Source organism: Ranitomeya variabilis, chromosome 4 (genome assembly GCF_051348905.1).
Source record: "Ranitomeya variabilis isolate aRanVar5 chromosome 4, aRanVar5.hap1, whole genome shotgun sequence".
Classification (NCBI taxonomy): Eukaryota; Metazoa; Chordata; class Amphibia; order Anura; family Dendrobatidae; genus Ranitomeya; species Ranitomeya variabilis.
The window spans coordinates 415,176,855-415,192,567 of NC_135235.1; the positions used below are offsets into that span (position 1 = coordinate 415,176,855).

The 15,713-nt window shown below is 45.5% G+C and overlaps 1 protein-coding gene across 1 annotated transcript in view; it reads left to right on the plus strand.

Annotated features, from left to right (window-relative positions):
* Positions 1 to 15,713, plus strand: part of LOC143765029 (uncharacterized) — a 57,470-nt gene that overhangs the window by 3,154 nt on the left and 38,603 nt on the right. The window contains exon 2 of the mRNA XM_077251259.1: positions 14,942 to 15,048. Within this exon, the coding sequence (XP_077107374.1) occupies positions 14,971 to 15,048 (78 nt within the window). The 5' untranslated portion in view covers positions 14,942 to 14,970. The remainder of the gene's footprint in view (positions 1 to 14,941; positions 15,049 to 15,713) is intronic.

Genomic DNA, 15,713 nt, shown 5'->3' on the forward strand with positions numbered 1-15,713 from the left:
TATGCGCTAAACGCTCTCATTTTTCATATTTCTAGTGCAGTAATGCAGTTCAGTTTTCATGTTTGCATGTTTCAGCCCTGCAGTTTTCTGCCTTATTTACTTGACTGATTCCATTATTGTACCATCCATTCATTGTGTCATCTGGGGTGCCTCCGTTATTGTACCATCCATTTGTTGTGCCATCTGGGGTGCCTCTGTTATTGTACCATCCATTCATTGTGTCATCTGGGGTGCCTCCGTTATTGTACCCTCCATTCATTGTGGCATCTGGGGTGCCTCCGTTATTGTACCCTCCGTTCATTGTGTCATCTGGGGTGCCTCCGTTATTGTACCCTCCATTCATTGTATCATCTGGGGTGCCTCCGTTATTGTGCCATCCATTCGTTGTGTCATCTGGGGTGCCTGCGTTATTGTACCCTCTGTTCATTGTGTCATCTGGGGTGCCTCCGTTATTGTACCCTCCATTCATTGTATCATCTGGGGTGCCTCCGTTATTGTACCATCCATTAATTGTGTCATCTGGGGTGCCTCTGTTATTGTACCATCCATTTTTTGAGTCATCTGGGGTGCCTCCGTTATTGTACCATCCATTCGTTGTGTCATCTGGGGTGCCTCCGTTATTGTACCATCCTTTCATTGAGTCATCTGGGGTGCCTCCGTTATTGTACCATCCATTTGTTGTGTCATCTGGGGTGCCTCCGTTATTGTGCCATACTTTCATTGTGTCATCTGGGGTGCCTCCGTTATTGTACCATCCATTTATTGTGTCATCTGGGGTGCCTCCGTTATTGTGCCATCCATTCATTTAGTCATCTAGTGTGCCTCCGTTATAGTACCCTCCATTCATTGTGTCATCTGGGGTGCCTCCGTTATTGTACCATCCATTCATTAGTCATCTGGGGTGCCTCCGTTATTGTACCCTCCATTCATTGTGTCATCTGGGGTGCCTCCGTTATTGTACCATCCATTCATTGTGTCATCTGGGGTGCCTCCGTTATTGTACCATCCATTCATTGTATCATCTGGGGTGCCTCCGTTATTGCACCATCCATTCATTTAGTCATCTGGGGTGCCTCTGTTATTGTACCATCCATTCATTTAGTCATCTGGGGTGCCTCCGTTATTGTACTATCCATTCATTTAGTCATCTGGGGTGCCTCCGTTATTGTACCATCCAGTCATTTAGTAATCTGTGGTGCCTCCGTTATTGTACCATCCTTTCATTGTGTCATCTGGGGTGCCTCCATTATTGTACCATCCATTCATTGTGTCATCTGGGGTGCCTCCGTTATTGTACCATCCATTTGTTGTGCCATCTGGGGTGCCTCCGTTATTGTACCATCCATTCATTGTGTCATCTGGGGTGCCTCCTTTATTGTACCCTCCATTCATTGTGTCATCTGGGGTGCCTGCGTTATTGTACCCTCCGTTCATTGTGTCATCTGGGGTGCCTCCGTTATTGTACCATCCATTCATTGTGTCATCTGGGGTGCCTCTGTTATTGTACCATCCATTCGTTGTGTCATCTGGGGTGCCTCCGTTATTGTACCATCCATTCGTTGTGTCATCTGGGGTGCCTCCGTTATTGTAAAATCCATTCGTTGTGTCATCTGGGGTGCCTCCTTTATTGTACCATCCTTTCATTGTGTCATCTGAGGTGCCTCCGTTATTGTGCCATCCATTCGTTGTGTCATCTGGGGTGCCTCCGTTATTGTACCATCCTTTCATTGTGTCATCTGGGGTACCTCCGTTATTGTACCATCCATTCATTGTGTCATCTGGGGTGCCTCCGTTATTGTACCATCCATTCATTTAATAATCTGGGGTGCCTCCGTTATTGTACCATCCTTTCATTGTGTCATCTGGGGTGCCTCCATTATTGTGCCATCTATTCATTGTGTCATCTGGGGTGCCTCCGTTATTGTACCATCCATTTGTTGTGCCATCTGGGGTGCCTCTGTTATTGTACCATCCATTCATTGTGTCATCTGGGGTGCCTCGGTTATTGTACCCTCCATTCATTGTGTCATCTGGGGTGCCTCCGTTATAGTACCCTCCATTCATTGTATCATCTGGGGTGCCTCCATTATTGTACCATCCATTCATTGTGTCATCTGGGGTGCCTCCGTTATTGTACCATCCATTCGTTGTGTCATCTGGGGTGCCTCCGTTATTGTAAAATCCATTCGTTGTGTCATCTGGGGTGCCTCCTTTATTGTACCATCCTTTCATTGTGTCATCTGGGGTGCCTCCGTTATTGTACCATCCATTCATTGTGTCATCTGGGGTGCCTCCGTTATTGTACCATCCATTCGTTGTGTCATCTGGGGTGCCTCCGTTATTGTACCCTCCATTCATTGTGTCATCTGGGGTGCCTGCGTTTTTGTACCCTCCATTCATTGTGTCATCTGGGGTGCCTCCGTTATTGTACCCTCCATTCATTGTATTATCTGGGGTGCCTCCGTTATTGTACCATCCTTTCATTGTGTCATCTGGGTTGCCTGCGTTTTTGTACCCTCCATTCATTGTGTCATCTGGGGTGCCTCCGTTATTGTACCCTCCATTCATTGTATTATCTGGGGTGCCTCCGTTATTGTACCATCCATTCATTGTGTCATCTAGGGTGCCCGCACTGAGAACCCCGCTGCCGGGTGGAAATTAACTTTATACCCCCCCTTCGGCAGCTTCCCTCTTCCAGACATAGGGGTGGTATCTGCATGTTTCAGTCACTGCTCTGTGTATACAGAGCGTTGGCTGTAACAGCCCCCAGCACTGACTGACAGCCGGCTCTACTGCTGAGCTCTCATGCTGAGCTGGCTGTCAGTCATTGCTGGGGGGGCGGTTACAGCCACCGCTAGCTATACACAGAGCGGCGACTGAAATTTTGCTGATACCACCCCTATTACTGAAAGAGTGATCTTGCTGGGGGGAATAAAGTTTATTTCCTCCCAGTAGCGGGATCGTCATGCACGGTGTCAGAACTCTATTAACCTGCAGGTTAACACCATACCTGCTGCAAGTTAACAGCATTATTTTACATGATCGCTTCCCTTTAAAAGTACAATGCAAAGTAGCTTGTTCTTTTGTATTTTTAAAATAAACATTTTTGCAGTTCAGTTCTCAGGCACATACACAGTTGGCTAAACCCGCTTACTAAATTATGTGTTTGTGGCTTTCTGACTCTCAACTGGTTATGTTGGGAAAATGGAGGATTACGGTAAGCTGTTTTTACACTGACAGATAATCATAAATGAGCTTTGTTAAAAAAGCTAAATTCACGATTATCTTGCCGTGTAAACAGATTGCCAATCACCCGATGAACGAACAAAACGCTGGCAGCCTGTGGACGCTGAGCGATCTATTACAGCTTGCTCTGTGCGTATTGTTTGTAAACAGGCATTTAAATACTGTCCTATGTAAATAGTTGCTTAGGCTTGTGGGATTTCCACTCCTGATCTTTTTTGTTCTCGGGGAAAATAAGCCACCCCCAGCTTAATATGGCAGCAGTTTGCTCTCCTGTCCCCGAAAGGGTCAGAGTATTCATGTGTATGGGGGAGTTGGGTCAAGAGAAAAAAACTGCTTATGTGGCGGACACCTATTGAAGATCTAGAGCATCTTTGTTTAAAAAGGTCACAATAGTGGAAATCTTATCTTTAATCATCTAATGTGACATATAAATGCCTTTCACCTTTTATTTACGTTACCCATCAAAAAACTGAAAACAAGTTGGTACATTTATTCAGTATATATGTTACTAATTGCTTACATAAATAAACTTTGCATATTAGTTATTTCTACGGTTTTGTTTTTCTTTAACTTTATTTCTTTTTTTCAAGTATTGTTTTTAACAAATCTCCCAAAAAACTTCATGACATTAGATACTTTGGTATACCAATAATTTAAAATCTGTGTTTCATGTTGTGTTCAAATTTTTTGTATCTTGACAATTTAGCATTTCCCAGAAAGATGATAAATAGCCGCTGTCAAAAAGATTTTCTACCACTTGCCTAAATATACAATGTATGTAGGCTAATATTAGACATTTCAAGCATGATTTAAAGAGAACCTGTCAACACACACTAGGTTTGTGGACACTATCATGCATATACAGTCATGGCCAAAAGTGTTGACACCCTTGAAATTGTTCCAGAAAATTAAGTATTTCTCCCAAAAAAATTATTGCAGTTACACATGTTTTGTTCTACACATGTTTATTTCCTCTGTTTGTATTGGAACAACACATAAAATAACAGAGGGGAAAAAAAGCAAATTGGACATAATTTCACACAAATGGACAACATTTTTGGCACCCTTCTAAAATTGTGGGTAAGCATGTGATGCTCGTTCAAACACACCTGGGGCAAGTAACAAATGTGGGCAGTATGAAAATCACACCTGAAATCAGATAAAAAGAAGAGAAGTTGAGTCAGTCTTTGCATTGTGTGTCTGTGTGTGCTACACTAAGCATTGAGAGCAGAAAGAGGAGAAGAGAACTCTCTGAGGACTTTAAAACCAAAATTGTTGACCAATATCAACAATATCAAGGTTGCAGGTGCATCTCCAGAGATCTTGATGTTCCTTTGTCCACGGGGCAGAACATAATCAAGAAGTACCGTATATACTCGAGTATAAGCCGACCCGAGTATAAGCCGACCCCCCTAATTTTGCCACAAAAAACTGGGAAAACTTATTGACTCGAGTATAAGCCTAGGGTGGAAAATGCAGCAGCTACCGGTGAATTTCAAAAATAAAAATAGATGCTCCATACCGTTCATTATTGCCCCATAGCTGTGCCATATAGTGCTCTGCACCATTATTGCCCCATAGCTGTGCCATATAGTGCTCTGCACCATTCATTATTGCCCCATAGCTGTGCCATATAGTGCTCTGCACCATTATTGCCCCATAGCTGTGCCATATAGTGCTCTGCACCGTTCATTATTGCCCCATAGCTGTGCCATATAGTGCTCTGCACCATTATTGCCCCATAGCTGTGCCATATAGTGCTCTGCACCATTATTGCCCCATAGCTGTGCCATATAGTGCTCTGCACCATTATTGCCCCATAGCTGTGCCATATAGTGCTCTGCACCATTATTGCCCCATAGCTGTGCCATACAGTGCTCTGCACCATTATTGCCCCATAGCTGTGCCATATAGTGCTCTGCACCGTCCATTATTGCCCCATAGCTGTGCCATATAGTGCTCTGCACCATTATTGCCCCATAGCTGTGCCATACAGTGCTCTGCACCATTATTGCCCCATAGCTGTGCCATATAGTGCTCTGCACCATTATTGCCCCATAGCTGTGCCATACAGTGCTCTGCACCATTATTGCCCCATAGCTGTGCCATATAGTGCTCTGCACAATTATTGCCCCATAGCTGTGCCATATAGTGCTCTGCACCGTCCATTATTGCCCCATAGCTGTGCTGCTGCTGCAATAAAATAATAAAACACATACTCACCTGTCTTGCTTGCAGCTCCTCGGCGCCATCTTCCCGGCGTCTCTCTGCACTGACTGATCAGGCAGAGGACGGCGCGCACACTATATGCGTCATCGCTCCCTCTGACCTGCACAGTCAGTGCGGAGAGACGCCGGGAAGATGGCGCGGCGTCCGGCGTGTGGAACGAGGACAGGTGAATATGACATACTTACCTGCTCCCGGCGTCCCGCTCCTTCCCCCGGACAGCTGTTCTTCGGTGCCGCAGCCTCTTCCTCTGTCAGCGGTCACCGGCACCGCTCATTAGAGAAATGAATTATGCGGCTCCGCCCCTATGGGAGGTGGAGCAGCCTATTCATTTCTCTAATGAGCGGTCCCACGTGACCGCTGAACAGGGGAAGAGCTGCTGCACCCGGAGACCGTGGGACGGGCAGGGGGAGCGCCAGGATCGCCGGGACTAGGTAAGTATGCCTCAGCACCCTCTCCCCCTCACCCGCCGACCGTGACTCGAGTATAAGCCGAGGGGGCACTTTCAGCCCAAAAATTTGGGCTGAAAATCTCGGCTTATACTCGAGTATATACGGTATATAATCCATGGCATTGTAGCTAATCTCCCTGGACATGGACAGCAGAGAAAAATTGATGAAAGGTTGCAGCATAGCCCGAATGGTGGATAAGCAGCCCCAATCAAGTTCCAAAGAAATTCAAGCTGTTCTGCAGGCTCAAGGTGCATCACTGTCAGCATTAACGTTCTGTCCACGTTTTGTGAAACGGAGACATAAAAAAGCTAGATTGCAATTTGCCAAAATGTACGTGAGTAAGCCTTCTGGGAAAGTGTCTTGTGGACAGATGAGACCAAAGGAGAGCTTTTTGGTAAAATACCTCATTCTATTGTTTGCCGAAAATGGAATGAGGCCTTCAAAGAAAAGAACACAGTACCTACAGTCAAATATGTTGGAGGTTCAAAGATGTTTTGGGGTTGTTTTGCTGCCTCTGGCACTGGGTGCCTTGGCTGTGTGCAATATATCAAAACATTACCGCACACTCAAAATCGATATGATGCAAAAAGTGTTCAACAAATTTATTGCCATAACAAAAAAGGTTGCCACAAGGTAATATGAGCAGTACGAGTAGATAGAACCCAACGTTTCGACCCACCAGGGTCTTATTCATGGGGTTACTTGGTTTCCGGATGTATATATACAAGTGGCAAAGAAGAAGGGCAGGAGGACAATCCCTTTATTATAGATCCTGTCACTGTAGTATCTTGGATACCATATAAAAGCGGCGCTCCTGTGCCTAGTTTGATGTAGTGTGCTGCGATGAGCGGAGATGGCGGGTTTATGTGCCGCCGGGGGTACCGTTGTGCCCGAAGTGCTGGGCCTGCAAGAGCGGCACTTCCGTGCCAAGCACAAAATGGTGTGCTGGGATGAAGGGGGATGGCAGGTATATGTGCCCCCAAGAATATCGCTGCACCAGTGGTGCTGGACCTGTGGTGTCCTGGGTCCCCTGTAAGAGCGGCACTCCCGTGCCCTGCTCGATGTGGTGTGCAACATTGACACAGTTGCCCCTCTCGTCCATGGCAGAGTGCGACGTATCAATAGACAACCTTGGCACAATAACACCACTAAAAAGCTCCGGCAAGTGTCCAGGGTTGCGGAGCGGCGTTGGAAAAAAACACACCTGCAAGACAACTTCACTGCATTCAAACAGGCAACACTCGCTTTTAAATCTGCTCTCACCTCTGCTAAACAGGCCTACTTCACAACCCTCGTATCTTCCCTATCCTACAACCCCAAACAGTTATTCAAAACCTTCAACTCCCTCCTCCGCCCCCCACTGCCCCCTTCAACCTCCCTCATCTCTGCTGAGGACTTTGCCACACACTTTAAAAATAAGATCGACCAAACAAGGCAAGTCTTCATTGTTCAACCGCCACAACCCCGTTTGTATACCAGACCAATACCCAAACCCCATAACCTCCCTATCCAACATCACCGAAGGGGGGCTTAATTGTCTCCTCTCCAAATTGCACCTCACCACCTGTGCGCTCGACCCCATCCCACCTCCTCCCCAACCTCACCACCACACTTATCCCATCCCTAACCCACCTCTTCAACCTATCACTATCTTCTGGCACCTTCCCTTCTGCTTTCAAGCATGCCACACTCACGCCTATCCTTAAAAAGCCAACCCTCGATCCAACTGCTATGTCCAGCTATCGCCCAATATCACTGCTCCCATTCGCTTCCAAACTCCTGGAGCAGCACGTCCACTCTGAACTTTCCTCTCACCTCTCATCTAACTTGCTCTTTGACAATCTACAATCTGGTTTCTGCCCCCATCACTCAACTGAGACAGCCCTGACCAAAATCACTAACGACCTACTTACTGCCAAAGCTAATGGACAATACTCTTTACTCCTCCTTCTAGACCTGTCCTCTGCTTTCGACACAGTTGACCACTGCCTCCGACTACAGATCCTCTCCTCCTTTGGCATCAAAGACCTCGCCCTATCCTGGATCTCCTTGTACCTTTCCAACCACACACTCAGCGTCTCCCACTCCCACACTACCTCCTCATCCCATCCTCTCTCTGTTGGAGTCCCCCAAGGCTCTGTTCTAGGACCCCTACTCTTCTCAATCTATACACTTGGCTTGGGACAACTCATAAAGTCCCATGGATTCCAGTACCACCTCTATGCTGATGACACTCAGATCTACCTCTCTGGCCCAGACGTCACCACTCTGCTGTCCAAAATCCCAGAGAGCCTATCAGCCATATCCTCCTTCTTCTCCTCTCGCTTCCTCAAAATCATTGTGGACAAATCTGAACTCATCATCTTTCCTCCATCCCATAGATCTTCCTTACCTGACCTATCTATCGCAATCAATGACATCATACTTTCCCCCGTACCGGAAGTCCGCTGCCTCGGAGTAACCTTCGACTCTGCCCTGTCCTTCAAACCGCACATCCAAGCTCTTTCCACCTCCTGTCGCCTCCACCTCAAAAACATCTCCAGAATCTGTCCTTTCCTCAACCGTCAATCTACTAAAATGCTTGTGCATGCCCTCAGCATCTCCCGCCTTGACTACTGCAACATCCTTTTCTGCAGCCTCCCTGCTAACACCCTTGCACCTCTCCAGTCCATCCTTAACTCTGCTGTCCGACTAATTCATCTCTCTCCTCACTACCCCTCTGCTTCCCCCCTCTGCAAATCTCTTCACTGGCTCCCATTCCCTCAGCGTATCCAGTTCAAATTACTAATACTGACCTACAAAGCCATCCATAACCTGTCTCCTCCATATATCTCTGAACTAATCTCCCGATATGATCCCTCACGTAATCTCCAGTCCTCCCAAGACCCCCTTCTCTCCTCCACACTTATTCGCTCCTCATCAAATCGCCTCCAAGACTTCTCACGAATATCCCCCATCCTCTGGAATTCTTTGCCCCAACACGTCCGACTATCAACCACATTCGGATCCTTCAGACGGAACCTGAAAACCCATCTCTTCAGGAAAGCCTACAGCCTGCACTGACCCCGCTGCCTCCTCATCACTACTGAAGCTACCGCCTCACCAACGCCGGAGCTGCAGCAACCCTCAACCTATTGTCTCCTTCCCCATAATCCTGTAGAATGTAAGCCCGCAAGGGCAGGGTCCTCGCCCCTCTGTATCAGTCTGTCATTGTTAGTTTGTTTACTGTAAGTGATATCTGTAACTTGTATGTACCCCCTTCTCATGTACAGCACCATGGAATCAATGGTGCTATATAAATAAATAATAATAATAATAATACTGCAGAGTCTGGCTATAGGGGGCTGCCTTATACTACAGAGTCTGCCTATGTGGGGAGGCTGCCTTATGCTATAGAGTCTGCCTATGGGGGCTGCCTTATGCTATAGAGTCTGCCTATGGGGGGTGCATTATTCAATATAGAGTAAGCCTATGAGGAGTGCATTATACTATATGAAGGCCTATGGGGAGTGCATTATACTATATGAAGGCCTATGGTGAGTGCATTATACTATATTGAGGACTATCTGGTGCATTTTACTATATGGAGGCCTATGGGAAGTGCATTATACTATAAAGAGTATGCCTTTGAGGAATGTATTATGTTATAGAGGCCTATGAGTACTGCATTATACTGTATGTAGGCCTATGAATACTGCATTATACTATATGGAGGCCTATGGGGAGTGCATTATACTATATGGAGGACTATGGGGAGAGCATTATATTATATGGAGGCCTATGGAGAGCGCATAATACTATATGGAGGCCTATGGGGAGTTCATTATACTATATGGAGGCCTATGGGGAATGCATTATACTATATTGAGGACTATCTGGTGCATTATACTATATGGAGGCTATCTAGGGGGCCATCATACAGTGTGGAGATTAGAGTGAGGGGGTCATCATATAGTGTTGGAGCCATCAAGCAGTTTGGGGGCTACTAAGGGGCCAGTATACTGTGTGGGTGGTACTATACAGAGATAGGGCATTATACTGTGTATAAGAGAAGCATCATACTGTGTAGAGGGGAGATGTATTGGGGGGAGACTCTGGACATTATTAAATGTAAAGTGGGCACTTATTCTTATAGGGGAACTCAGGTTATTGTGACTGTCACACAGAGGGCAATATTAATTTCAAGGGGGCAAAATATGGGCACTGTTTTCTAGGGCACTTGCACCTGGCATTACTATAGTATAGAGGGGTGCTTTAGAATTTAGAAGGCACAGAGAACCACACAGCAGGTGCAGTAATAGCGACACATACGGCAGCAGCGCTCAGTATTGGGGTATCAGGAGCAGTAATAGGGTCACATACGGCGGCAGCAGCGGCTCAGTATTGAGGTATCAGCAGGATGAGTTTGTGCAGGTTGGGAATAGATGGGGATGGAGCTGGAATATGAGAAGTGAAACGTGTCTTTGTTGTATTCTCTGCAGACAAGTCCTGGCTGGAAGAAGTTGTTGCGGTAAGTCATTATCTATAACTGTGCTGTAATCTCGTATATGTTCTGTAGGGCTGGTATCTACCACTGACCATATGGCGGTAATATCCATGTTGGTCTTTGTATAGAGATTATCTTCAGTAATAGCGTGGTCATCTGCTGAGGTTCTCCTCCACTATTAGGGTGCGTCACCGATTGTAATCAAGGTTACCTGATTATGGGCCCACTCAGAAGCGTTGCAACCCCCTCCCCCCCCCCCCCCCGAACTAAAACCCTAGCTACGCCTCTGCAATGACCCCAAACATACTTTCATAGAATCATAGAATGGTAGAGTTGGAATGGACCTCCAGGGTCATTTTGCAGTTTCTTTCTCTGTAAAAAGGTGCAGTTTGCTGTACTTTCCTATACAGTCACAGAAACAAACAGTAACGGACCCCATACACATCAATGTCTCCCGACTCTCAAGAACACTTTGGTTGACTGAGGACTCTTGTGTTCTGTATAAGAGAGCTGCTGCCAGATGGTTTTTATCTTGAGGTACCACAAAGGATTGGCCATTGAAATTTAACAGATCAGATCCGATCCTTCTCTCTCCCAATATCTTTTGTGAGGGGAGAATCAGATGGACCCCATTTACATTATACAGTCTGATGATCCTCCCAATATCTATTGTGTATATGGGCTTTAAAATATGCATACTGGCCAGACGGAGGACAAAAGAACAAAGCTGCCTTTATGGGGATATTCTTTCAAACAGAAATCATTTTTATAGTTTTGGTTTTTTTTTTATTACATTTCTGGCAGGTGACTGGAGAACCCTACCAGAATGCATAGTACCCGCTGTACAGTTTTGTTTATTGGACACATCTAATAATGATCGATAAAATGTGGTTGTGGGTATAAACTTATATAAACTTATCCTCAGAAGCAGAGGTGACTCTTGGTCTTCCTTTCCTGGGGCGGTCCTCATGTGAGCCAGTTTCTTTGTAGTGCTTGATGGTTTTTGCCACTGCATTTGGGGACACTTTCAAAGTTTTCCCAATTTTTTGGACTGACTGACCTTCATTTCTTAAAGCAATGATGGCCACTCGTTTTTCTTTACTTAGCTGCTTTTTTCTTGCCATAATACAAATTCTAACAGTCTATTCAGTAGGACTATCAGCTGTGTATCCACCAGACGTCTGCACAACACAGCTGATGGTCGCAACCCCATTTATAAGGCAAGAAATCCCACTTATTAAACCTGACAGGGCACACCTGTGAAGTGAAAACCATTCCTGGTGACTACCTCTTGAAGCTCATCAAGAGAATGCCAAGAGTGTGCAAAGCAGGCATCAAAGCAAAAGGTGGCTAGTTTGAAGAACCTAGAGTATAAGACATAATTTCAGTTGTTTCACACTTTTTTGTTAAGTATATAATTACACATGTGTTAATTCATAGTTTTGATGCCTTCATTGTAAATGTACAATTTTCATAGTCATGAAAATACAGAAAAATCTTTAAATGAGAAGGTGTGTCCAAACTTTTGGTCTGCACTGTACTCCAAAGTGCCTACCAAGTATGTTGGGGAGCAAGTCAAACCACACATCTACAACATGGCTGCTTTTTTTCCAGAAACAGCACCTTCCCTGACGATGTTTTTTTCTGGTATTGCAATTTTGACCCATTGAAGTGAATGGAGCTGAGCTGTGATACTACACACACCCTATAGTCAAAGGTGGTGCTGTTTTTGTAAGAAAGCAGATATTTTTCCTTTTGGCAAGGATGTAATACACCCACACTAGTTAATGGCTTCAAAATTAGGAGGGGTCAGAGAAAAACCGTAAAAGAATCCAGATATCAAAGTAACATGATTTCACATACTCCTGCACTGATTAAATGCACTTCATCGTCATATTAAAACGGTGCAGGTTTCTTCTAGGAGTCCAGGGATTCAATCTGTTCAGTTGAGAGTCTCTGAAGCTTTCCTGCTTTGATGATCTCAGCTGTTCAGTGTTGACCACTCCCCTCTGCTATATATACTTGCCTTTAGCAATCAGAATTGCCAGCATTAGGGTACCATCACATTAAGCGACGCTGCAGCGATATAGACAACGATGCCGATCGCTGCAGCATCGCTGTTTCGTCGTTGTGTGGTCGCTGGAGAGCTGTCACACAGACAGCTCTCCAGCGACCAACGATGCCGAAGTCCCCGGGTAACCAGGGTAAACATCGGGTTACTAAGCGCAGGGCCGCGCTTAGTAACCCGATGTTTACCCTGGTTACCAGTGTAAATGTAAAAAAAAACAAACACTACATACTTACATTCCGGTGTGTGTCGGGTCCCCCGGCGTCCGCTTCCCTGCACTGTGTAAGCGCCGGCCCTAAAGCAGAGCGGTGACGTCACCGCTGTGCTCTGCTTTACGGCCGGCCGGCGCTTACACAGTGCAGGGAAGCGGACGCCGGGGGACCCGACACACACCGGAATGTAAGTATGTAGTGTTTGTTTTTTTTTACATTTTTTTTACATTTGCAATGGTAAGCTGTGCAGTATGTTACATGAAGGACTATGGGGGTGCATTATATTATATGTAGGATTGTGGGTTGCATTATACTATATGGAGGAGTATGGGGGTGCTTTATACTTCTTCTATGAAGCCTCGTGACTTCTATGTACGCCCCTGGTGAGTTTAATGGTTTATTTTGTTCTATACATTAAAGACCAGCGGCAGAACGGGGGACATATATACCAGAATGGGACATATATATACCAGAATGAGGCCAGGATTAGGGACATATTTACCAGGATGGAGGGCACATATATATATATTTTATTCAGGATGAGGGGCCCAGTCCAAATCTTGCATCGGGGCCCATCAAACTCTACGCCACTGCTGCTACATCTATAACTGAGAAAACAAGGATTCTATTAAAACTGCACCAGGCAGTAGAGGAAGTGATGCATTGCTGGAATGAGCTCACAGCCTCTACATTATACTGCTATCAGATAACATTCCAAAAAGCTGCTGACAGATTCCCTGTAAGGGTACTGTCACACAGTGCAATTTTGATCGCTACGACGGTACGATTCGTGACGTTCTAGCGATATCGTTACGATATCGCAGTGTCTGACACGCAGCAGCAATCAGGGATCCTGCTGAGAATCGTACGTCGTAGCAGATCGTTTGGAACTTTCTTTCGTCGCTTGATCACCCGCTGACATCGCTGGATCGTTGTGTGTGACAGCGATCCAGCGATGTGTTCGCTTGTAACCAGGGTAAACATCGGGTAACTAAGCGCAGGGCCGCGCTTAGTAACCCGATGTTTACCCTGGTTACCAGCGTAAACGTTAAAAAAACAAACAGTACACACTTACATTCCGGTGTCTGTCCTCCGGCGTCTCAGCTTCTCTGCACTGTGTGAGCGCCTGCCGGCCGGAAAGCGAGCACAGCGGTGACGCAGTGACGTCACCGCTCTGCTTTCCGGCTATGGTGCTTACACAGTGGAGAGAAGTTGAGATGCCGGGGACAGACACCGGAATGTAAGTATGTACTGTTTGTTTTTTTAACGTGTACGATGGTAACCAGGGTAAACATCGGGTTACTAAGCGCGGCCCTGCGCTTAGTTACCCGATGTTTACCCTGGTTACCCGGGGACTTCGGCATCGCTCCAGCGCCGTGATTGCAAAGTGTGACCGCAGTCTACGACGCTGGAGCGATAATCATACGACGCTGCGACGTCACGGATCGTGCCGTCGTAGCGACGAAAATTGCACTGTGTGACAGTACGCTAAGTGGAACCTGTCACCTGATTCATGCCGCCCAAACCACAGGAAGCATGAATCAGAGCCTGGCTGTATGAACTCTAGGGTTTCAAAGTAAATTTAGTTAGAAGATCAGGCTGGGGCCGGTAGCTAGAGACGAGACTAGACCGGCCATGCCCCGACTGACTTTTCCCATTATGGGAGAGACCTGTGAGTCACTTGAAGTGGCCCTGGGAATAGCCGGCCTGGGGCAGCGCTGGACTAGTCTCTTCCTTGACTATGGTCTCCGGCCAAATCTTTTAACTGTATTTTCAGGCTCTGATTTATACTGCCATGGTTTGGGCATCATGAATTGTGTGACAGGTTTCTGTTTAACTGCCTGTATATTTTTGTTGCCCACTATGTTGGATTTCAAAAAGTTTAACCAATAGTTCTGTGGTGGGGAAAAAAGTTTTTGACAATGTGCCTATATCTATTGGAAAGATGTTCAGCAATGTTTGATTTTAATTACTCCTGTACTGCTGTACGAAGAGGAGATCCATTCCGATAACTGTTCTTCTCCCATGTTCTATCATCATACAGGATTTTTTTGGTGCCTATGTGAGCAACACATAGATCCAATTGAGGATTTTATGGTTTATGAAGAGCAGAATACATTATATTTGAGTACACATTATGCAAAGATTTGTATAAATGCTCAAAAATGTCCACCAATATCTTCTGTAACGTTACAATACGTATGTATGTACTGTATATGTCCTTGGTTGATATAAGAACTTTGTTTTTTAGTTATAGGAAACATCTCGCTGATTTCAAGAATGAACAAGCGGAGGAATAAACTCACCAAAACTATGTTGAACTTTACCCTTGAAATCATCTACCTGTTGACTGGAGAGGTGAGAGATTTGGGGAACTATGTCTTGTGATACAACTCTCCTAATAAAATGGGGGCACAACTAGATAAAGGAGTCGGGGCGTCATTTCTTTCACTTTTGTTACAGACAGATAAGGGAATATGGACACATCAAGACAATCTCCTTTTCACCTCCTGATAGTTTACTGCAGGGTTAGTTGTTCCTTGCTAAAAAGACTCACTAGGGTCCGAACTGATGTCATGGTGCATGTGAATATGTGGCTAAGGGAACCATGGTTTAGGAAACTTATGCCTAAGGAAAAACTCATTTCTGGAGCCTTGCAAACCAAGGGCAAGTAGAAGGAAGAGATCGAAAATTCTATATAATGAATATATTGAAAAATAGTTCTAACATTACCATCTGTATTTGTAACAGCACACAGGTATATTACAGTCTGTGCCGGTAACTTGTCTATTCCTAGAGATTGCAAGAAACTCTCTCCCCTCAAGATAATAGCTTCAGGCATACTGCATCTTAGCGAGTTGCAGGTTTTGCTGTAGGGCACATGACAGTGCTGTTGACAAAGTGTACCTCATCAGAAGAGAAAACCTTTTAAAGGGAATTTCACCACCAAAAATGCTATTTACCTGAAGATATAATGGTAATCTGCGGATAAATAGCTCTTAAATCATGACAGGCCGACTAAT